General features: G+C 41.7%; 1 protein-coding gene across 3 annotated transcripts in view; it reads right to left on the bottom strand.

Annotated features, from left to right (window-relative positions):
• Positions 1-3,782: 3,782 nt before the first annotated feature.
• cgrrf1 (cell growth regulator with ring finger domain 1) overlaps positions 3,783-25,591 on the bottom strand; it is a 40,400-nt gene continuing 18,591 nt past the window's right edge. For 2 of the 3 annotated variants that reach the window (XM_049590722.1, XM_049590723.1), the window contains exon 6: positions 3,783-6,821. In XM_049590722.1, coding sequence (XP_049446679.1) covers positions 6,480-6,821 — 342 coding nt within the window. In that variant the 3' untranslated portion in view covers positions 3,783-6,479. Of the gene's footprint in view, positions 6,822-16,205; positions 24,391-25,591 lie in introns of those variants that run through there. The other variant, XM_049590724.1, reaches the window with a different exon arrangement.

Raw genomic sequence — 25,591 nt, forward strand, 5'->3', positions numbered from 1 at the left:
TAAATCTAAATGTGTGTGCTAGGTTTCCTTGTTATTGGTCTCTAAACAGACCATTGCTCTGTCTAGCAGCTGCATCTTAATGTTTCCTGAAACTGGCAGTGTATTGTAAGTGGACTGGGTCACTAGTTCAGAGGGGATGCAACAGCAATTCAGAGAAAGAATCCTCAGTGAGACCCTTCAAGCTCTGTAAACGCGTATAAAAGAATGCGTGGCTAGGTCACCTTCCCTACAGCCATAAATCCAGTCCCCATGGGGCTTTAGTTGTTTGTCAGTTTATCATTAAAAAATAAGAAAGTGTGCTTTGATCAGATATAAGTGACAGTGGTCTAGCAACTGAAGAAAACAGCCCCTCAAATAACAAAGCTTCACCTTTTTCCAACTGAGTGCAACCCACTTAAAACCAGTGTAAAGAACTCCAGTAATAACACTTACAGATCTCAGGTGAGAAAACACACACTAGTGCACTTCAGTCAAAAGTGTGTTCATGTAGGAGTCCGACACATTCGAAAATTGAATGTGTGACATTCGTCACCAACGGAGAGGACCCTTTTTGTTCAACTAAAGGTTTAAAACACACTGAATTGCCCTTCTTTGAGCCTCTCTCTTTAAACTAAGAGCACCATCTAGTGGGCTCAGAAAATAAATAAAATGCTTCACGAGGATTCATTTTGCCATCACTATGTGTTGTCATTCATTATATACCACAAGATAGGTGCTAGTGATCAGGAAATCTGGGTCATGCGGTACTGTGCATTATCATGTTCAGTGTGTTTCCTTAATATATCTGCAACATCTACAATGCATCCGTTTCTACTTTTGCATCCTACGGCTGCCTGAAAGCAGCTGGTATAAGAAGCTGGTCTCCGGTTTGTTTTTTCCTCATCCCGGTAATCAACACATCAAGGTAATGTTATTATATGTTGGATGTGTTTCCATTCACATCCCCTACAACTGCAGAGCAATGCTGGCACACTGTCCCGTTCTTATGCATAACTCTATCTTCCGTGCTGCTGTAGCTGGCCAGCACAAAGGGAACCAGCAGGTGTGTCTTCAGCCCTGGTGCTGTAATTTGCGCTCGACATAGTGACTGATTGTATGCGTTTTGCTAACCTCAACAATTGTTTGTGTTTCATATCATAGGCCCACAAATACTTATCCATATCTCATAATTAGTAGACTTTGATCCTCTGCCTGACCCTCCCTGTATCCAAGGCTATTCATTTATTTCCAGTGGTCTAGGCTATTTAATGCTTCTATATCATCATGCTATTATTTATATGAGTAAGGGATTTTAATACAAAGTGATAACCACTGTATGTGAAAACATAAGTGGGTCAGACCTGCGCAGCACTGGATTTGAAATGAACTGTAATAAACTGGAGGTTCTGTACTTTGATTACCTGCTGTGAAACAACATGGCCCTCATCCATTTGAAATTAACATTAGTTCTTCTGAACTCATTTTGGTCAAGGTAATGCAAAAGTTGTATAATAAGTAACTTATTATTCTACACAGAGTAATATTGTAAAGTAACTTATTGTCTACAAATGACAGTAACTAATAATAGGTAATTTATTACATTTTGAGAGTAACTTGCCCAACATTGCCTGGGAACCTGTCCATGGGGTTTCTCCACTGCGGGCCAGCTTATGCTGACCCCTGATGCATCAGCCATTAGTCACAGAGACTTTGGTGTTCACTTCTCTCCATCACTTCTCTCCATCCAGTGCCTGGATGGTGGCACTAGAGGAAAGGTTATGGCCTCATTAGAATTTTTAGTTTAGTTTTATTTGCACATAATGTTAAAAACAGACAGTATTTTTTAGGTTTATTTGAATTATTAATAAGAAAAAATTGAAAAATTGGAAAATGATCTGAAATATCAGTAAATAATAATCCAGAATTGATTACATGTTCAAAGTAATTTGTAAATATATTGTCAATTAAAGTTGCAGAGGAAAACATTATCCTAGGTTTAAAGATGAGGGGATATAAGTAGTATGCATGAAGAATACTCAGAAAATCTGAAGATGAATTTGATTCATTTTTTAGAAGATCGATATTAAAGTCGCCAAGGGGAATACATACCTTACCCTTGCTACTTATCTGCTCAACAGTGGAGGACAATGCATCATTGAATGAACCAGTATCGGTATGAGGGGGACAATATATACAGCCAATCACAACACTTTTACTACCAAAATCACTGAGACTAGGTAGTTCAACAAAAAGAGATTCAACCGCGATTTGATCAAAATTACTGCTGAGCTCTTTTCTTTCAATAAAATGAAACTTGCTATCTAAAAAGACTGAAACACCACCACCTTTTTTGTTTTTTTTTCTACATGAGTACAAAGCCTTATAAAGAAAAATTGAATAAAGAGATACCATTTCATCATTTAGCCCTAGTTTCTGTTAGCGCAAGCACTGAAAATGTATGGTTTAAACTAGACAAATACTGGGTTAAATGATCATAATTGTTTGATAAACTACGTATATTTAAGTGAAAAGTTGAAAAAACATTATGACCTTGATCTAGAAGACCCATAGAGAATTTGTTAAATTCTTCTTCATTGTAATAATTGCATAATCCTTGAGGAAGTTTACATCTGGATCAAAGCAGTCATTATACAAAGTGTCCACATCATCATTTAGATTATAAGGATTAAAGGCATGAGCATCCAATGAATTAGGATTTAGATCATATTCATCACGCATAGTGGTTTCACAAGAAAATCACATGAAAATACCTTCTAGTGATGTGTAACATTTAACAGATGTAACAGACATAACTAGAGATATTTACTTAAGTCGCAAAGGGTGCATCACAAGCTGGTCATATTTCAGGAATGCAATATTCCCCGTCATCCTCATCTCTCGGAGTTGAGGTGGTAGCTCTTTATGTTTCATGCAGACATTTTCTGAGAAGTCCTCATTGATAAAGATGTTGGTGCCTTTGAGGAGTTTTGTTCTCTTCAGAATCTCTTGCTTGTCTTTATATCGGAGCAGTTTGACCACAATGGCTCTGGGACGACCTGCCTGATCATATTTCCCAGTTCTATGAGCTCTTTCAAGTTCTATAAGCTCAAAGTCCATTTTTAGATGGTCGGATAACACTTTCTTTGTTAAGATTTCTGTGTCTCCCCAAGATTCAGATTTCGATTCAGGCACTCCATCAATCAGTAGGTTGTTTCTTCTTGTTTGATTCTCCAGATAATCATTTTTTGCAGACAGGTTATTGATAAAGGGTTGGTAAGAAGCAAGGCTGGTTGAAATATCTTGGATTTTTCCAGAGTTGCTCTTTAAAGAAGACTGCAGTTCAGTTATGTCGGCTTGGGAAAATTGAAGACTTGCTTTTAGGTCATGAATATCTTTTGAAATGTTTAAAACATCTCTAACAGGATTATCCATTGCAACACAGACGTAGTGACAAACTTCTCATCCTTTCCAGCCATTGTGACCCACATACCTTACGCGCTTTTTAGTGGCTGACCTGTAGGAAGATGCAGCAGGTCCTAGTGGTGGCTGCTGCTGACCCTGTTACCTGAGATCACCGTAACTATCATTACCAAATGTCATTTTGGCCAGTGACTCGATGCAGTATCCTGAACAGGCTGAGCAAGACTACAATTTCAATAAAAAACTTTAAAATACACAACTACCATCTATCTATAAGGAGTCATCAAAGCCTAATCCCCTTTGCTGATGCACATGCTGATGACTGTCTTTTTCCTTTAGTGCTTACAGCTGCAGGAGTTTCCTGAGTAACACATGCAACTGAATAGTTTTACTGATTTTTAATGATTTCACACAGTCAACTGCATTGACACAGAGTCAGATTAAAGCTTTAGGAACTGATTTGCTGTGGTCAATCAATACTGCTCTGGTCAAAGCATCAGATTCTAAAAACAAATACATTCACAAACTGGAGTAAACACAAGTATGTACGTAAACAAGACCACATTTTCTGTTAATTTCATCCTTACAAATGTCAAAACAACTTTTGTTCTTCCTGTGGTCTCAAACTGATCCGCTGTGTCACCTGACTCGTTCCACAGAGGTTCAAATTAGTGAAAAATAATCCGGCTTTCTGTCTTTGGACACAACAAAGCTGATCATTCTTTAGCCTCTGTACATGATCTACTTCAAATTATGCCTGTCTAATATAACCATGGAAGGATCTTTATGTGTGGGTTACACTATAGCACAATTGAAACCATATAGGAATGGGACTGTGGAGCAATGGGTGTTTGTTTTCTGGATGAGGGGCTGTCCAAGTCATAGGCTTTTGGTCCAATGGGACATTTTTCCAGACTACTGGGGCTTTGGAATTATGGGCCATCAGAACAATGTGCAGTCCACTTGTTCAGCATATTTGGTGAAGTTTAGGTTGTGACCAAAAATCAGTGTCAGGACAACGCCTACTGCCAATGTCAATTTGACGTAGAATAATGACGACAGATGATGTTGAAATTTTGTTTGTTTTAAGTTGTGTTGTTAAGTAACCAAAATCGAACATCTTCTAAACGTCTCATGCCAATGTTATCTTGACGTATTTACAACATTTGCTGTATGTATGTAGGCCTGGAGAACAAAACCCAACATCTGTAAATTGTCACCATATTAACATCCACACAACATGAAATTCTAACATCACTAAACATTTAAAATATTGTAATTTTAAATATTGTCATTCCAACCAAAATTTAATGTCAGTCTAATGTCTTGTATTTATTTGACCTCCACAGTTCCTGTTAACTTCCATTTCTTAATTACATTGTGAACTGAGAAAACACCAAAATGATAACACTTTGCTATCTTCTTATTGCCTTCTCCTGCTTTGTGGGCACAAGTTATTTTAGTTTCCAGAGTGCTAAGCAGCTGTTTAGAGGAGCCTACGGCTGCTGATTGTTGGGACAAGGTTTCAGGAGTCAGAATATTTATAAAGCTTTGAAATCTGCATCACCTGGCTTTTCCTAACAATGACTGTGAATAGTAGTGACGGCCTCATGAAGCCTTATGAATCATTTTCCTTCTTTTCTGAGCCCACTAGATGGCACTTTTTGTTCAACAAAAGGTTTAAAACACACTGAACTGCCATTCTTTGAGCCTCTCTCTTTAAACTAAGAGTGCCATCTAGTGGGCTCAGAAAATAAATACAAGGCCATCACTAGTGAACAGCCATAGTCCCAGCAAGCTTTCCTTTTTTTCCACTCTTTTCCATGCCACTGTAATTTAGCAGAACTTTGTTTACCCTTTCTGTCATGCACTTAGCGCTTCATTCTGCACATCTTTCTACTTCTTAAAATAGCCTAATTAAGCCCAAATGTGTATTCCCTAGATAAACTTCGGTTTTGGCCGACACTGCCCCAAATATTTTTCACCTTGCCTTTCAGGGCTTCTATCAATCAATCAATCAATCAATCAATCAATTTTATTTATAAAGCCCAATATCACAAATCACAATTTGCCTCACAGGGCTTTACAGCATACGACATCCCTCTGTCCTTAAGACCCTCACAGCGGATAAGGAAAAACTCCCCAAAAAAACCCCTTTAACGGGGAAAAAAAACGGTAGAAACCTCAGTATGTTAACATTTTTTAGAGATAAAAAAAAAAGACTGCAAGATGATTGTACATATTTTACAAGAAAGTCACAAATGACATTTAATGTGAATCCATGAGTATCATTGACATAATTGGGTCACCTCTAGTAGTTTCAGTCAGTTCTATGGCTGTGCCTCAGAGGTAGTGATGGCCAAATGAAGCCTCATGAAGCATTTTCTTTATTTTCTGAGCCCACTAGATGGCACTCTTAGTTTAAAGAGAGAGGTTCAAAGAATGGCAATTCAGTGTGTTTTAAACCCTTTGTTGAACAAAAAGTGCCATTTAGTGGGCTCAGAAAATAAAGAAAATGATTCATGAGGCTTCATTTAGTTAGTTAGTTTATTTATCCCTAGCTCCTCCAGTCTGCATGTCGAAGTACCCTTGAACAAGATACTGAACCCCAAATTGCTCCCAATGGCTGTTTCATTGGTGTGTGAGTGTGTTAAAGACTGAGTAGCAGGTGGCACCTTGTATGAATGTGTGTGTGTGAATAGGTGAATCTCACTCATAATTTAAAAAGCGCTTTGAGTGGTCAGATGACTAGAAAGGCGCTATACAAGTGCAGGTCCATTAACCATTTATCACAGAAAAGATAATTTCTTTCTCTCTCACTTTTTTTTTTTAAGTTTAGATACCTCAGAAGTTTTGTTGTGGTAAATGGTGGAGGCAATCTAGTGAATTGATTTGTATTGTTTCTAGCTGCTGCAGTGTAACCCACTAATGTAAGAGATACTACATCTCTACAGTCCAGCTGAACTTTTCTAAGCTTGATATAAAAACAATCAATCAAGATCTGGATTTGGTGTGAGGAAGTTGCAGAGATTATTCTGCATAGATGCTTGCCTCGCTGCATATGAAATAACATTGAGTGGTTAAATATGGAGTCGTTGTCGTGCAGCTGATCCCTGTGTCAGGATGAAGGACTCCGAGACGAAGGCCCTACAGATGGGGCAGTGTTGGAAGTGTGACACACAGCTGTCACACACACAGGCGTGTCTGCAGGGCAGCAATACCCTGTTCACTGCTGCGTTCTGACAGACCACACAGTCTCTCCCTCTCCCCTTTGACCAGTCCTCCTCCTCCTCCTCCTCCTCCTGCAGGACTGGACTCTGCTCCACTCTGGTGGCCTCAGCATTGGGCTTACTTGGCTGGGTACTCTGCTCTGAGGCAGGAGGCTCAGATGCCCCCCCACTGTCAGCTGACATGAAGAGAGGCTGCAGGAGACAGAGGACAGGATTTTTTCACAGTGCATCAAGATCAAGTTAACTGTGTACAGGGACTACTACTAAAATCTCATAATTAAATGTTTTATGAATATCAAATTCAACTGATCACTTAAATAAAACTCCACATGCTGCTGTGGATGTTCAACACTTGGCTAGAAACTCTTGGTTTAAAGAGAGAGGCTCAAAGAATGGCAATTGAGTGTGTTTTAATCCTTTTGTTGAACAAAAAGCGCCATCTAGTGGGCTCAGAAGATAAAGAAAATGCTTCATGAGGCTTCATGAGGCCATCACTACCCGTTGGTAGCCGATAGGTAACCCGCAAAAAAAGCTGTGTAACTGGCAAAAATGAGTATATACTGAACAAAAATATAAACGCAACACTTTTGTTTTTGCTCCCATTTTTCATGAGCTGCACTCAAAGATCTAAAACTTTTTCTATACACACAAAAGACCATTTCCCCTCAAATATTGTTCACAAATCTCTCTAAATCTGTGTTAGTGAGCACTTCTCCTTTGCCAAGATAATCCATACCACCTCACAGGTGTGGCATATCAAGATGCTGATTAGACAGTATGATTATTGCACAGGTGTGCCTTAGGCTGGCCACAATAAAAGGCCACTCTGAAATGTGCAGTTTTGCTTTATTGGGGGGGTCTGGGGAGGGGGTCAGAAAACCAGTCAGTATCTGGTGTGACCACCATTTGCCTCATGCAGACCAACACATCTCCTTTGCATAGAGTTGATCAGGTTGTTGATTGTGGCCTGTGGAATGTTGGTCCACTCCTCTTCAATGGCTGTGCGAAGTTGCTGGATATTGGCAGGAAGTGGAACACATTGTTGTATACGCTGATCCAGAGCATCCCAAACATGCTCAATGGGTGACATGTCCGGTGAGTATGCTGGCCATGCAAGAACTGGGATGTTTTCATCAGCAACAATGGGCCTCAGGATCTCGTCACGGTATCTCTGTGCATTCAAAATGCCATCAATAAAATGCACCTGTGTTCATTGTCCATAACATACGCCTGCCCATACCATATCCCCACCACCACCATGGGCCACTCGATCCACAACGTTGACATCAGCAAACCGCTCAGCCACACGATGCCACACACACTGTCTGCCATCTGCCCTGAACAGTGAAAACCGGGATTCATCCGTGAAGAGAACACCTCTCCAACATGCCAGACGCCATTGAATGTGAGCACTTGCCCACTCAAGTCGGTTACGATGAACTGCAGTCAGGTCGAGACCCCGATGAGGACGACGAGCATGCAGATGAGCTTCCCTGAGACGGTTTCTGACAGTTTGTGCAGAAATTCTTTGGTTATGCAAACTGATTGTTGCAGCAGCTGTCTGGGCGGCTGGTCTCAGACGATCTTGGAGGTGAACATGCTGGATGTGGAGGTCCTGGGCTGATGTGGTTACACATGGTATGCGGTTGTGAGGCCGGTTGGATGTACTGCCAAACTGTCTGAAACGCCTTTGGTAGAGAAATGAACGTGCTGACGTATTGCGGTAAGCGAGTTGTGTCATTTCTGGTGTTTCTGTGACAGCGTCTCTGTACTGCTCTGGTGAATTCCACTTGCCTGCTTTCTCACCTCAGTTGCTTTAACGCTGCTTTTACGTCTACTTCAAGTCATAACCCACACTGGTTCTGTTTAAGCACCTATAGCTCTCCTCCTTTCTACGACTTTCTCGCTAATCTCTTAGCTGTTGTTTGCACGCTCTTAGCCTTGTTAGCTACATTAGCTTAGCCATGACTTCTCCTTCTCCTGCTCTTTCCTGCTCGGTGTGTCAAATGTTCAGTTATGCCTCTGCCTCCTTTAGCGACAGTGGTAATTGTAACAAGTGTAGCTTATTTGCTGCCTTGGAGGCGAGGCTTAGTGAATTAGAAGCGCGGCTCCGCACCATGGAAAACCATTCAGCAGCTGCGGTAGTTAGCCAGCCCCCTGTAGCCGGTGTGGAGCCACATAGCATAGCCTTAGCCTCTGCTAACTGTCCTCCGGTAACTCCCGTTCAGCCGGGAGGTTGGGTTACGGTTCGCCAGAAGCATAGCTCCAAGCCGAAGCCCACGGCTCACCACCAGCCTGTTCACGTTTCCAACCGCTTTTCCCCACTCAGCGACACACCCGCTGAGGATAAAACTCTGGTTATTGGCAGCTCTATTCTGAGAAACGTGAAGTTAGCAACACCAGCGGCCATAGTCAAATGTATTCCTGGGGCCAGAGCAGGCGACACTGAATCAAATTTAAAGCTGCTGGCTAAAGCTAAACGTAGATTCAGTAAGATTGTTATTCACGTTGGCGGCAATGACACCCGGTTACGCCAATCGGAGGTCACTAAAATTAATATTGCCTCAGTGTGTGAATATGCAAAAACGATGTCTGACTCCGTAGTTTTCTCTGGACCCCTCCCAAATCTGACCAGTGATGACATGTTTAGCCGCATGTCATCATTTAACCGCTGGCTGTCCAGGTGGTGTCCAGCAAACGATGTGGGTTTTGTTAATAATTGGCAAACTTTCTGGGGAAAACCTGGTCTTATTAGGAGAGACGGCATTCATCCCACTTTGGATGGAGCTGCTCTCATTTCTGGGAACCTGGCAAACTTTATTAGTAATTTAAATCCCTGACAACCCAGAGTTGAGACCAGGACTCGGAGACGCAGTCCTAAACGCCTCTCTGAGCTTCTAGTTCAGTTACCCAGCCATAGTTTTAATAGTTTTATACAAACGGTGTCTGTCCCCCGACCGCCTAAATTATCTAAATCTAAAATTAAACAAAGAGGAGTTGTGCATAACAACCTCATAAAAATTAAAACCTCTTCTGTGACAGAAAGACAAAACAGGAGAATTAAATGCGGACTGTTAAATATCAGGTCTCTATCGTCTAAAGCAGTATTAGTCAACGAATTAATATCAGATAATCATATTGATTTACTCAGTCTTACTGAAACCTGGCTGTGTCAAGATGAATATGTCAGTCTAAATGAGTCCACTCCTCCCAGTCATAATAATACCCACATTCCTCGAGGCAGCGGCCGAGGAGGGGGAGTTGCAGCCATTTTTAACTCTAGCCTGTTAATCAGCCCTAAACCTAAACTAGATTATAATTCATTTGAAAGCCTCGTTCTTAGTCTTTTACATCCGACCTGGAAAACCTCGCAGCCACTTTTATTTGTTATAGTGTACCGTGCTCCTGGCCCGTATTCTGAATTTTTATCTGAATTCTCAGAGTTTTTATCCAGTTTAGTTCTTAAATCAGATAAAGTTATTACTGTAGGCGATTTTAACATTCATGTTGACGTTGATAATGACTCCCTGGCTACCGCGTTTATCTCATTATTAGACTCCATTGGCTTCAGTCAGGGTGTACATGAACCTACTCATTGTTTTAACCATACCCTCGATCTAGTTCTGACGTATGGAATTGAAATTGATAACCTAAAAGTTTTCCACAGAATCCTCGCTATCGGATCATTATCTGATTACTTTTGATTTCTTTTACTCGATTACACGCCACTCAGCAACAGTTACTATACTAGATGTTTATCAGATAGTGCTGTCGCAAAACTTAAGGAAAAGATTACTTCGTCGTTAAATTCAATACCAATACCTTCAGTAACAGAGGTTCCGACTTTAACCTCTCCCGAATTGATCATTTTGTTGATAGCACCGAGGCTCGCTACGAACAACGCCGACTCTGTAGCTCCACTTAAAAAGAAGTTAACAAAGCACAGAAAGTTCGCTCCTTGGTATAACTCTCAAACCCGTAAGTTAAAACAAATATCGCAAAACTTTGAAAGGAATTGGCGATTAACCAAACTGGAAGAATCTCGTTTAATCTGGACAGACAGTCTCAAAACTTATAAGAGGGGCCTCCGCAATGCCAGAGCAAACTATTACTCAGCTCTAATAGAAGACAATAAGAACAACCCCAGGTTTCTTTTCAGCACTGTAGCCAGGCTGACTGAGAGTCAGAGCTCTGTTGAGCCTTGTATTCCCTTAGCCCTTAGCAGTAATGATTTTATGAGCTTTTTTAATGACAAAATTCTAACTATTAGAGGCAAAATTCATGACCTCCTGCCCTCAGATAGTACCTATCTAACCTCAAACACAGCTGTAAAATCTAATATATATTTAGATTGCTTCTCCCCAATTTCTCTTCAAGAATTGACTGCAGTGATTTCTTCATCCAAATCATCAATGTGTCTCTTAGACCCCATCCCAACTAGGCTACTTAAGGAGGATTTTCCTTTAGTTAACACTCATATATTAGATATGATCAATATATCCTTATTAACAGGCTATGTACCACAGTCTTTTAAGACAGCTGTAATTAAACCTCTACTAAAAAAGCCCACCCTGGATCCAGAGGTGTTAGCCAACTATAGACCAATATCTAATCTTCCCTTTATGTCAAAGATCCTTGAGAAAGTAGTCGCAGACCAGCTGTGTGATTTTCTCCAGGATAATAATTTATTTGAGGAATTTCAGTCAGGATTTAGAGTGCATCATAGCACTGAGACAGCTCTAGTTAAAATTACAAATGACCTTCTGATTGCTTCAGACAAAGGACTCGTCTCTGTACTTGTTTTATTAGATCTTAGTGCGGCGTTTGACACAATTGACCATCAAATTCTGCTGCAGAGACTGGATCACTTAATTGGCTTAAAAGGTTCAGCACTGAGCTGGTTTAAATCTTATTTATCTGATCGTTTTCAATTTGTTGACGTTCACAATGAACCATCCTTACATACTAAAGTTTGTTTTGGAGTTCCGCAAGGTTCTGTGCTCGGACCAATCCTGTTTACTCTATATATGCTTCCTTTAGGTAACATCATTAGAAATCACTCTATAAATTTCCATTGTTATGCGGATGATACTCAGTTGTATTTATCAATGAAGCCAGAAGAAAGCAATCAATTAACTAAACTCCATAACTGCCTTAAAGACATAACAACTTGGATGAGCACCAATTTCCTGATGTTAAATTCAGACAAAACTGAAGTTATTGTTCTTGGCCCCAAACAACTCAGAGACTCTTTGTCTGATGACATAGTTTCTCTAGATGGCATTGCTCTGGCCCCTGCCACTACCGTAAGAAAACTCGGAGTAACATTTGATCAAGATTTGTCTATTAATTCTCAATTAAATCAAACCTCACGGACTGCATTTTTTCATCTGCGTAATATTAAAAATTAGGCCTATCCTGACCAAAAGATGCAGAAAAATTGGTCCACGCTTTTGTTACCTCAAGGCTGGATTATTGTAACTCTCTATTATCAGGTAGCTCTAGTAAGTCCTTAAAAACTCTCCAGCTAATTCAGAATGCAGCAGCACGTGTACTAACAGGAACTAAGAAACGCGATCATATCTCTCCTGTTTTAGCTTCTCTGCACTGGCTACCTGTAAAATCCAGAATTGAATTTAAAATCCTACTGTTAACTTATAAAGCTCTAAATGGTCAAGCTCCGTCATATCTTAGAGAGCTCATAGTACCATATTATCCCACCAGAACACTGCGCTCTGAGAACGCAGGGTTACTCGTGGTCCCTAAAGTCTCCAAAAGTAGATCAGGAGCCAGAGCCTTTAGCTATCAGGCTCCTCTCCTGTGGAATCATCTTCCTGTTACGGTCCGGGAGGCAGACACCGTCTCCACATTTAAGACTAGACTTAAGACTTTTCTCTTTGATAAAGCTTATAGTTAGGGCTGGCTCAGGCTTGCCCTGTACCAGCCCTTAGTTAGGCTGACTTAGGCCTAGTCTGCCGGAGGACCCCTCTATAATACACCAGGCCCCTTCTCTCCTTCTCTCTCGTATCCTATTACTGCATCTAGCTAACCCGCCATTCTGGATGTCACTAACTCGGCTTCTTCTCCGAGCCTTTGTGCTCCACTGTCTCTCAGATTAACTCATATCACAGCGGTGCCTGGACAGCGTGACGTGTGTGGTTGTGCTGCTGCCGTGGTCCTGCCAGATGCCTCCTGCTGCTGCTGCCATCATTAGTCATTAGTCATACTTCTTCTGTTATTATACACATATGACTATTGTCACACATGTATACTGCCAGATATTAATACATACTTTCAACATATTGTACCACAGTAACCAGAACTATAACTATAATATTATTACTTTCATTAATGTTGTTGTAAGATACTGTCATTACCTGCATCTCTCTCTCTCTCTCTCTCTCTGTGTCATATGGACTACTGTTAATTTATCATGTTGATCTGTTCTGTACGACATCTATTGCACGTCTGTCCGTCCTGGAAGAGGGATCCCTCCTCAGTTGCTCTTCCTGAGGTTTCTACCGTTTTTTTGGGGAGTTTTTCCTTATCCGCTGTGAGGGTCTTAAGGACAGAGGGATGTCGTATGCTGTAAAGCCCTGTGAGGCAAATTGTGATTTGTGATATTGGGCTTTATAAATAAAATTGATTGACTGATTGATTGAACATTCAATTCATGAGCAACAGCTCTGGTGAACCTTGCTGCAGTCAGCATGCCAATTGCACGCTCCCTCAAAACTTGCAACATCTGTGGCATTGTGCTGTGTGATAAAACTGAACATTTTAGAGTGGCCTTTTATTGTGGCCAGCCTAAGGTGCAACACACACTGCCGCCGGCGCGGCGCTGTGGCCGTCAAGTGCCGCCCCCCAACACACACTGGCAGCGGCGCGCAGCGGCACCGTCGACGTGTATTTCCCACCCCAGCCCGCTAGGTGGCTGTACCTACACTAGTTGCCAACAGTTGCCAACTGCTAGTAATGGAAGAAGAAGAGGAAAAACTTTGAGGCAACGACAACTTGGATTTCACAGGTGAGTTGGAGTTTCTTATCAAAGTCGTCTTATTAAAAATTTGAAACAACCGGAGTTGATACTACGGCGGCCGAAAAGTACATAAAAGGCTTTTCTCGCAGCGCTGTTTCCAGCGCCGGCCACGCTGGAAATAGAGCAGTGGGCTGAAGCAGAGCGGCGCGGCGCGTCGGCCGGCGCCAGTGTGGGTTGGTTCATAGAATATAATGGAGGCGGGCGTTTTGACGCGCAGCGTAAGGCGGCGGTGTGTGTTGCATTTAAGGCACACCTGTGCAATATTCATGCTGTCTAATCAGCATCTTGGTATGCCACATCTGTGAGGTGGGATGGATTATCTCGGCAAAGGAGAAGTGCTCACTAACACAGATTTAGACAGATTCGTGAACAATATTTGAGGTAAATGGTCTTTTGTGTATGTAGAAAAAGTTTTAGATCTTTGAGTCCAGCTCACGAAAAATGGGAGCAAAAACAAAAGTGGTGCATTTATATTTTTGTTCAGTGTGTATATGTGTGTGTGTGTATATATATATATATATATATATATATGTATATATATATACACAAGGTGAAATAACTAAAAACATGTTTTATATACAGTACAGGCCAAAAGTTTGGACACACCTTCTCATTCAATGCGTTTTCTTTATTTTCATGACTATTTACATTGTAGATTCTCACTGAAGGCATCAAAACTATGAATGAACACATGTGGAGTTATGTACTTAACAAAAAAAGGTGAAATAACTGAAAACATGTTTTATATTCTAGTTTCTTCAAAATAGCCACCCTTTGCTCTGATTACTGCTTTGCACACTCTTGGCATTCTCTCCATGAGCTTCAAGAGGTAGTCACCTGAAATGGTTTTCCAACAGTCTTGAAGGAGTTCCCAGAGGTGTTTAGCACTTGTTGGCCCCTTTGCCTTCACTCATGGTCCAGCTCACCCCAAACCATCTCGATTGGGTTCAGGTCCGTGACTGTGGAGGCCAGGTCATCTGCCGCAGCACTCCATCACTCTCCTTCTTGGTCAAATAGCCCTTACACAGCCTGGAGGTGTGTTTGGGGTCATTGTCCTGTTGAAAAATAAAGCGATCGTCCAACTAAACGAAACCGATGGGATGTGGCATGTCGCTGCAGGATGCTGTGGTAGCCATGCTGGTTCAGTGTGCCTTCAATTTTGAATAAATCCCCAACAGTGTCACCAGCAAAACACCCCCACACCATCACACCTCCTCCACCATGCTTCACAGTGGGAACCAGGCATGTGGAATCCATCCGTTCACCTTTACTGCGTCTCACAAAGACACGTCCGTTGTAACCAAATAACTCAAATTTGGACTCATCAGACCAAAGCACAGATTTCCACTGGTCTAATGTCCATTCCTTGTGTTTCTTGGCCCAAACAAATCTCTTCTGCTTGTTGCCTCTCCTTAGCAGTGGTTTCCTAGCAGCTATTTGACCATGAAGGCCTGATTCGCGCAGTCTCCTCTTAACAGTTGTTCTAGAGATGGGTCTGCTGCTAGAACTCTGTGTGGCATTCATCTGGTCTCTGATCTGAGCTGCTGTTAACTTGCGATTTCTGAGGCTGGTGACTCGGATGAACTTATCCTCAGAAGCAGAGGTGACTCTTGGTCTTCCTTTCCTGGGTCGGTCCTCATGTGTGCCAGTTTCGTTGTAGCGCTTGACGGTTTTTGCGACTCCACTTGGGGACACATTTAAAGTTTTTGCAATTTTCCGGACTGACTGACCTTCATTTCTTAAAGTAATGATGGCCACTCGTTTTTCTTTAGTTAGCTGATTGGTTCTTGCCATAATATGAAATTTAACAGTTGTCCAATAGGGCTGTCGGCTGTGTATTAACCTGACTTCTGCACAACACAGCTGATGGTCCCAACCCCATTGATAAAGCAAGAAATTCCACTAATTAACCCTGATAAGGCACACCTGTGAAGTGGAAACCATTTCAGGTGACTACCTCTTGAAGCTCATGGAGAGAATGCCAAGAGTGTGCAAAGCAGTAATCAGAGCAAAGGGTGGCTATTTTGAAGAAACTAGAATATAAAACATGTTTTCAGTTATTTCACCTTTTTTTGTTAAGTACATAACTCCACATGTGTTCATTCATAGTTTTGATGCCTTCAGTGAGAATCTACAATGTAAATAGTCATGAAAATAAAGAAAACGCATTGAATGAGAAGGTGTGTCCAAACTTTTGGCCTGTACTGTATATATATATATATATATATATATATACACACATATATATTTATATATACATATAGAGAGAGACAGAAATTCACGAGTATGGGCGAGGTAAAAAATGAACTACACGCACGCAAGCAGCGGGTGAGAACAAAAATATATTTTTTAATTTTCAGAATAAAACAAATGAAAAAGATGTGCAGTGTATGCATAACATTTTGACATCTATATCACTGTTATCAAGCTACACCTCCTTTTATTTTGAAAGTCAGTGACACAAGTATTTTAACCCTGTCGTCACATTCGTCACCAACGGGGAGGACTCCAGCCATCTAACTTTGCATCCTGTCGGGTTAGGTTCAGGTTCGGCCCACTTGACATGCTACTGTGTTGTGCTATAGCCTATTCAAGTGCTGAAATTTGTTATTTACGTGACAACGCCTGAACGCAGGCTCCACTCCAATTGAGTGCGTGTACAGTGCCGCTGTGCAACCGCTGTGTTTGACTGTGCGTAAAAGCAGTCTTTTGATGGTCATTTACACACTGTCCACAACAATAACTATGTCAGGTAACAAACTGCGTCGGGGTTCGGGTTGGGTTTGGACCCCGTGTGCGCATCGGGGCAGAACCCTGCCATGCGCTATACAGAGAGCAGAGAAGAATTGTAAATGCGTGACCATGTAGAGACAGAAATAACATGCCATCATGTAAATAATATAACACAAGGCTATTTAGTTTGTTTAATAAAAGGACAAGGTATAGACCTGTTCTATAGGAAAGGTATCCTTAAATGACTTCTGTTGTGATCTGGCGCCATAAAGACAATAAAATTAAATAAAATTAATTTGACCTTCAAGGGGGGCCGCAGACTCTGCTGGGAGCGGAGGGGACCTGATATAATGTTAGGGGAAACACTGGTTTTCAACATGCCGGCATCTAGCACAGCCAGTGAAAGAGGAACTTCCTCTGCCAGATTTGTAATTCAAGAATGGAGAGCTCAGTTTAATGTGAGTGACTGTAGCCTGTGTGTGTTTAATCACAGGTGTGGGCCGATGTGGCTTTGACATAAAGCGGGTAGCAGGTCGGTTCTGGTACTGAGCTTTATGGGTACGGGCTGTGCAGGACTCTGAGGCACCTTAGTTGCTTGCTTTGACAAAACAACCGTGCTTATAAAGTAGCACATGGACTTAATTAGCTGAGGTATTTTAAGTGGTAACGCTCTAGTGGTATAAGTGAGAGAAGGGGAGGAGGTATGTGCTTTTTTGGTGAATAAGGACTGGACTAAAGCAAACCTCACGGACTGCATTTTTTCATCTGCGTAATATTGCGAAAATTAGGCCTATCCTGACCCGAAAAGATGCAGAAAAATTGGTCCACGCTTTTGTTACCTCAAGGCTGGATTATTGTAACTCTCTATTATCAGGTAGCTCTAGTAAGTCCTTAAAAACTCTCCAGCTAATTCAGAATGCAGCAGCACGTGTACTAACAGGAACTAAGAAACGCGATCATATCTCTCCTGTTTTAGCTTCTCTGCACTGGCTCCCTGTAAAATCCAGAATTGAATTTAAAATCCTACTGTTAACTTATAAAGCTCTAAATGGTCAAGCTCCGTCATATCTTAGAGAGCTCATAGTGCCTTATTATCCCACCAGAACACTGTGCTCTGAGAACGCAGGGTTACTCGTGGTCCCTAAAGTCTCCAAAAGTAGATCAGGAGCCAGAGCCTTTAGCTATCAGGCTCCTCTCCTGTGGAATCATCTTCCTGTTACGGTCCGGGAGGCAGACACCGTCTCCACATTTAAGACTAGACTTAAGACTTTCCTCTTTGATAAAGCTTATAGTTAGGGCTGGCTCAGGCTTGCCCTGTACCAGCCCTTAGTTAGGCTGACTTAGGCCTAGTCTGCCGGAGGACCCCTCTATAATACACCAGGCCCCTTCTCTCCTTCTCTCTCTCTCTCGTATCCTATTACTGCATCTAGCTAACCCGGCCATTCTGGATGTCACTAACTCGGCTTCTTCTCCGGAGCCTTTGTGCTCCACTGTCTCTCAGATTAACTCATATCACAGCGGTGCCTGGACAGCGTGACGTGTGTGGTTGTGCTGCTGCCGTGGTCCTGCCAGATGCCTCCTGCTGCTGCTGCCATCATTAGTCATTAGTCATACTTCTTCTGTTATTATACACATATGACTATTGTCACACATGTATACTGCCAGGTATTAATACATACTTTCAACATATTGTACCACAGTAACCAGAAATATAACTATAATATTATTACTTTCATTAATGTTGTTGTAAGATACTGTCATTACCTGCATCTCTCTCTCTCGCTCTCTCTCTCTCGCTCTCTCTCTCTCTCTCTCTCCCTGTGTCATATGGATTACTGTTAATTTATCATGTTGATCTGTTCTGTACGACATCTATTGCACGTCTGTCCGTCCTGGAAGAGGGATCCCTCCTCAGTTGCTCTTCCTGAGGTTTCTACCGTTTTTTTTCCCCCGTTAAAGGGGTTTTTTTGGGGAGTTTTTCCTTATCCGCTGTGAGAGTCTTAAGGACAGAGGGATGTCGTATGCTGTAAAGCCCTGTGAGGCAAATTGTGATTTGTGATATTGGGCTTTATAAATAAAATTGATTGATTGATTGATTGACTGTCAGTGGGAATGTGAGGTACTGTTCTGTTCCTGCTCGCTCTGCACCACAAGGAAAAAAATCACTCTGGGTCACTGCTGTACACCGTTCAGAGGCAGCTGCAGAGCAGTGGTGCCCATGTGTGGGAGGAGCAACCAAACAAACAAACTACGATGCATGTCTAATCAGAGTCTAGAGCAAGTTCCAGGACACCACCATCTATGTCACAGCCTACATGCATTCTGTTACATAAAAGCAGTGCATTTGGGCTTTAAGATTTTTCAAGCAATTTATTTCATATTTCTGATTTTCAGTAATCAGTGTTTTCGCTACATTCATTTAGCAGCGGCATGCTCACCGCTTCCCTCCGCCACCCCCTCATGCTCTACTTATGAAGGGACATGTCAGGGGAGGAGGGTGGCTGGTTGATTTTTATTTCATTTATTTATTTTATTTTGATCCCCCTATGTTAATCACTTATTGATGCTGTTTTTGAAAGATGAATAAGTCAATAAGTAATTTATTCCATTGAAATATCATTGATGTATTATAGAAAAGTGATTTATCTTTTTATAAATGACAAAAGGCACATCTGCCTCATTTTTGCTGTGGTATCCTGATACTACTCAAAACCGTGATACTTTCACTTGTATCGTACCATGGGTCCCAATTTTGGTACCGTGACAACACTAATCTGGAGGGGGTTCATCTGCAAAAATTAATGAAAAACTAAAAAATGGCATTCGGTATTCGGTACTCAGTATTCGGCCAAGCGTTTAATATTATTTGGCTTCGGCCACAAATTTTCATTTCGGTGCATCCCTACTCCTACTGGAAATAACGTAATTCACGGGATCTTGAAAGTGACATCATCACTGGAGCACCAGGTCAGAGTCTGTCGTCTTGAAGAATAGGGCAGCGAACCAGAGAAAAGAAAAAGGTAGATTTTATTAGCTGAAGATAACTTATAATATCAATATCAATGTTTCAGAGAGAGAGAGACAGAAAGAGAAAAAGAAAGACAGAGACAGAGACAGTCCAACACAGAAACAACATTCAAACATGCGGTTTATCAGAATCAAACACTTTAGTATTTCACATCCACCCCCGCTGCTGAAAAAAATCCTAGAGGAAACACTGGTAATGCTTTGAAAGGCATTTCAACTGTCAGCATTCATACTGCATTTTCTGCCTGAAATGCATTTCTAGTTTAACATGTTAATCTTATGTCTGAAAAGGCAGCCTTGTCACATTTATGTAAAAATCACAATGGAAATCTTGAAGGTTGTATTTAGCAACTTTTCCATAACACTTCCGACACAGTGCAAGTCTGTAGTGAATGCTGACAGACTAACAAACACCATAGCAGCACGAGATGAAACAAGCAGAGAGAGTTCTTCTTGTTCAGCCTCCAAAATCACTGTAATAAAAGTAATATTTAAATCTTCATCTCATATGCACTCAGAAAATAAAATCAGCTAAAGAAGCATTGTGAAAGAGCCAAATTTAAGCTGTTAAGGAGATTTCTTTTCAGATCAGATCATCAGGCAGACTCCTACGATGGACAGTTTGGTCATCTGCCTTGTGGAAAAGGGCTGTAGGAGATCTGGACCTTATTAATGACCAGGGTTATGAGTACCAGCCACCAGCCAAACGCAGGTAAAATAAGGAAGTAGCTGCTACATTTGATTTGATAGATTTTGGAATCAACCAGGCACAGTGGCAGGTGGACAGAACACACTAACATTTACTGTTAACATACATGGAAAATGTACTCTCACATACTCAGGGTTTTCCCTGCATAGAAAATATTTTGATGGCTGCCAAAGCTGTTTTAGCCCTCTGCTAATGGAAAATCCCCTCTGCCAAAGAGGGGTGTGGGAGTGGGGAAGGAAGGGGAAAAAAAAAAAAAAAAAATTCAAATCTCAGTGCAACCACTTATAGTTCAATCACCATGGTTCAGACCAATAACGAGAGCCTGGTGACGCGACGTTAGACCAATAATAATTGAGTTATTTGATTCTTCAAAGATCAAAGTAACGTGTTGAGCCCCAAGCTAAGCGTCAGCTCAGAACACAGGTGCTAGTGCATTCACTGCCAGCCTGGTGACAAGCGAGATCATGTTTCGGTCCTGAGGTGCTACTACAGTAACATAACGAGTTTATATAACTCCATCGCTGTCTGTCTCTGCTGTGCTGCACAACTTTATATTCATTGGATTAAAATGTGCTATACGTGATATGTATTGTTATCGGGATATGAAATTACCTATATCGGGATATGAGATTTTGGTCATATCGCCCAGCCCTAATGTATTGTATTATTTGGACCTTTCTCGTCTAATAGAGAAGATATGGCATCGCTTAATACATTTGCACTATGCAAATGCGAAGCACGCGCCACAGACATCACCACCAAAGCCCCTTTCTGAGCCAGGGAAAACCCTGATTATGTTACAGTAAATCTTTATGTTTGCTGTCATATGACGTTCTACAGAGGTTATAGTGGATGTTATTTGGTGAACAGTAATGGCCAATAAGGTGTGCTGAAATTGACAAGTGATGTGTGTCAGATGAGCATATGCATAAATAAAAACTTCCTCCACAGAAGGAGTGAGTTCCAGTCGCAGTAGGACTGATGCCCCACTGTGTATTTATTCCTCCGCAATTTATGTTCGGTCTAGCACTAGGTACGCACGTGAGGATCATTGAGCAAATCATCTCTGCTAACAGGTTATGGGCCCAGAGTTAACTGGAGAGATTTTCCAGCGATCCACCACCAAGAGAAAAGTCGCGATGTATAGCGTGTCCGGTAAATTAGCATGCTAAGCTAGCGCCATGCAAAGACGGGTTTCTGAGTCAAGTGGCTGATGGTCACGGCTAGTATTTGATAAAGCTTATAGTTAGGGCCGGCTTAGGCTTGCCCTGTACCAGCTCCTAGTTAGGCTGACTTAGGCCTAGTCTGCCGGAGGACCCCCCTATAATACACCAGGCACCTTCTCTCCTTCTCTCTCTCTCTCTCGTATCCTATTACTGCATCTTGCTAACTCGGCCATTCTGGATGTCAGTAACTCGGCTTCTTCTCTGGAGCCTTTGTGCTCCACTATCTCTCAGGTTAACTCATATTGCAGCGGTGCCTAGATAGCGTGACATGTGTGGTTGTGCTGCTGCCGTGGTCCTGCTAGATGCCTCCTGCTGCTGCCATCATTAGTCATTAGTCATACTTCTACTGTTACTATACACATATGATTATTATCACACATGTATACTGCCAGATACTAATATATACTTTCAACATATTGTACCACAGTAGCCAGAACTATAACGATAATATTATTACTTTCATTAATGTTGTTGTAAGCTACTGTCGTTACCATCTGTCCTGCATCTCTCTCTCTCTCTCTCTCTCTCTCTCTCTCATTGTGTCATACGGATTACTGTTAATTTATTATGTTGATCTGTTCTGTACGACATCTATTGCACGTCTGTCCGTCCTGGAAGAGGGATCCCTCCTCAGTTGCTATTCCTGAGGTTTCTACCGTTTTTTTTCCCCCGTTAAAGGGGTTTTTTTGGGGAGTTTTTCCTTATCCGCTGTGAGGGTCCAAAGGACAGAGGGATGTTGTATGCTGTAAAGCCCTGTGAGGCAAATTGTGATTTGTGATCTTGGGCTTTATAAATAAAATTGATTGATTGATTGATTGATTTTATGGAGATGAAAAGAACTATGAACTGTAGGAAACGAAGTTTTTGGGCCATCTTCGGTTGCAAGGGCTAAAGCACACCATTTTAATTGAGCAAAATGCCGAAGCATATGCAGAATTAATTCAGTTTCTGGATGATAAAAGTTTGTCACTCATAATGAGAGATGCAGTGGAAATTGGCCAAAAAGTGCTACAAATTTGAGAGACTATTATGCTGGAAAGGGGAAACCCAGGGTAATAAGCCTGTATACTGAACTGACTTCACTTCAAAAGTCAAGTGGCCAGAGTGTGACACTATCACAGCATTGAGAAACACGGGTGAGACATTAACCCATTTAGACTGGATGCAGCATTTATGTGTATATACCTTTAAGACCGGGTGCAGCATTTGCGTACTTCTACCTTTAAGACCGGATGTGACGTGTGTGTGTTTTAGGTGACGTTGTCGTTTTTAGACACATGACGGATGAAATGCATTGTGATTCGCTGAAATACATGTGTGGGAGGCAAAATGCACTATGGGATATGTTATTCTTTTAGCCTCTTAGCCTTCATGTGGAAAAGTTATGGATAGAAAGTTTTTAAAGGTGTGCAGTGGCGGTGACAATGGCTGACAACGTGAGCGAGGGAAGCGACACTGAGGCAGAGTACAGCAGCTTCTTAGAGGACAACAACAGCAATGAACTGGATGAAAATAACAATGAAATAGAAGATTATGACGACCCAGACTATGATGTGAATGCTGACCCGCTAGCCAAGGCTCAGTGGGTGAGAGATATGTTTGAAGCGGATGACAAGGAGGAGGAGGATTTTGGCGACTTTGCTGGATTTCAAGATGACTGGAAAACTGAGGACTATCACCCACGTCGAAAAAGTGAGTATCGCCGCAAGCCAGGGGTAAAGATTAACCTGCCTGACGATGCAACGCCATTACAGGTGTTTTCCAAGATTTTCACGGAGGACTTGTGGTTGCGACTTGTGACGGAGACAAACGTGTATGCAGAACAAAGCAGGAGTGACACTCCATCCAGCAGCAAATGGACACCGGTAACGGTGAGAGAAATGAAAACCTTCATTGGGCTGTGTATCACTATGGGCATACTTCAGCTGCCAGCCAGAAGAGACTATTGGCGGCAGAAAAAGTGGCTTTTTCAGACGTGTACCCAAATCCATGCCAAGGGACAGATTTGCAATGATCTGGAGGTAAGAATAATGATGATGATGATGGTAATAAATGATGATTAATAATAATTAGTTACAACGTGCTTTACAGAAAAAGATAAAACAATGCAGATAAGAAATGATGATAATGATGTCTGATGATAGATAATAATGGTAAAAAGTGATAATGATGATTATTATGACGATTATAATAAGTGATGATGATGATGATAATGTCTGATGATGAATAAAATAACAAATATAAGTACAATAACAACGACAATGACGATAAGAAATGATGATAATGATGTCTGATGATAGCCAATAATGGTAAAAAGTGATTATGATAAAATAACAAATATAAATAACTAACAGTAACAACGAAACACATGCTGGCACTACAACTTCGGTTTGGTTGCGCTCTTGCTTCCTTCTCTTCACTGACCCTTTCTCAGTGGGATCATGGTAATTAGACAGTACCATGACTGCCTTGGTGTCCTGCAAAATGCAGAAAGTCAGGTCGTCCTTCTGAGCCACTTTGAATTCATGTTTGCCCAGCGATGTTTGCTTGGTCAGCATTTTGTTTTTTGGGAGTCCCTTTCTGTTTGCACGGACAGTGCCGCAGGCATTCAGTCCCTTGTTCTTCATGTCCTGGAAAAGCTCCACCCCTGAGTAGAAGTTGTCCATATAAATTGACAGATGAGACCCATAATAGGGTGTAGTTAGATCCATGACAACTCGGTGAGTGAGACCCTTCTCCTGTGTCCCCTCACGCCCAGTGTAGACTTGGAAGTTGGCAACATAGCCAGTGGAGGTCTCTGCCATGACCCACACCTTCACACCCCATTTTGTTGGTTTGACGGGCAGATATTGACGGAAGGCGAGTCTTCCCTTGAACTTCACCATGCTATCATCTACTGTCACAAAGCCATTCACCTCGTAGAGCGACTGAAACTGAGTGGTGAGGTAGTCGAGAAATCATCTCAGTTTCCACAGCTTGTCAGAGCGGTCCACGTCATCTGCGAAGTTATCTTGTAGGTGGAGATACCTGAAAATGCACAAAAGTATTCACACGGGTAACAATATTATTATCATTATTATTTTTATTATTAACAACAAATTATGACAAGTAAAAATGTGTCTTATATGCTTTCATCCAAAGCAACTTACGTACTTACCTGTGTGAATACTTATGTGCATTTTCAGGTATCTCCACCTACAAGATAACTTAGCAGATGACGTGGACCGCTCTGACAAGCAAACTAAATACTTAGCTTTGGCGAAGCCAACTAATCAATGACCTAACTGCAATCTATCACAACAATAACTCAGTAAACAGCATCAAATTACATACAACAAGTTAAACAGTCTTGCTTAGCCTGTAAAGCTGTGATAAGCTATGCCCAGTTGTTACATTACTGATCCTTGAATGGATGGAAGAAAGAGTCACTTGGTGGTGTGCTGCTTTGTTAGGCCGGCAGAAGGCTGGGAAGGTGTGGTTTCAGCTGCAGTCTTTGTTGTGTCCTTTGTTCCAAAGGTTCTGATCCGAGGAAGCTGGTCGCTCAGGGTCCTTGCAGAGTTAGACGCTGGGTGCTAACTCACTTAGTTCCTTGTTGCTGGAAAGCTAGTTGCAATGGCCTTGTGTTTGCAACAGAGTCTGTGATCAGTTGCCCTCCTTTTAGTGGTTTGGGGCTATGGAGCCAGAGTCTGGGCCTCTGGGCGGTTCCAGGCCCAGCTGGAGAGAGGTGTGAGCTGTTGAAGCTCCAGGGCAAGAAAAGGGGGAGAGATCTGAAGGGAGCAAACCTTGTACAGATGCCTGTGACATCACAGAGTCACATGTCGCTGTAAAGCTCCAATCAAGTTTTGGGACTTGAGTCTCACTGAGGTGTGAGGTGAGATCTCCTGTGGAGATGGGTGTCGCATAGCCATCTTTGTTTGGAGAACAAAAAGCATGCAGAGGAAAAAGCTCTTAAATCTCCAGTTATGATTTTACCAAATAAAAAGTCATCTGTGGTCCTGTGAATCCCAACATTAGTATTGGATCTTTTTCTGGTTGACCTATTACATCACAGACCAAACAATCGACAAACAAGTTAGCAAACTGTTATCATGGTAGACAACCTTACAGCTCTTTACAGCTCTGCACATTCCTTCTGTCAAAAAAATACAACGCTCTGGATGTAGATGTCGCCTGGTTGTTACCGCCTTCTTCTTATGTTATACATTTAATGCTTATCGACTTCCAGGTC

Source organism: Epinephelus fuscoguttatus, linkage group LG11, assembly GCF_011397635.1.
Source record: "Epinephelus fuscoguttatus linkage group LG11, E.fuscoguttatus.final_Chr_v1".
NCBI lineage: Eukaryota > Metazoa > Chordata > Actinopteri > Perciformes > Serranidae > Epinephelus > Epinephelus fuscoguttatus.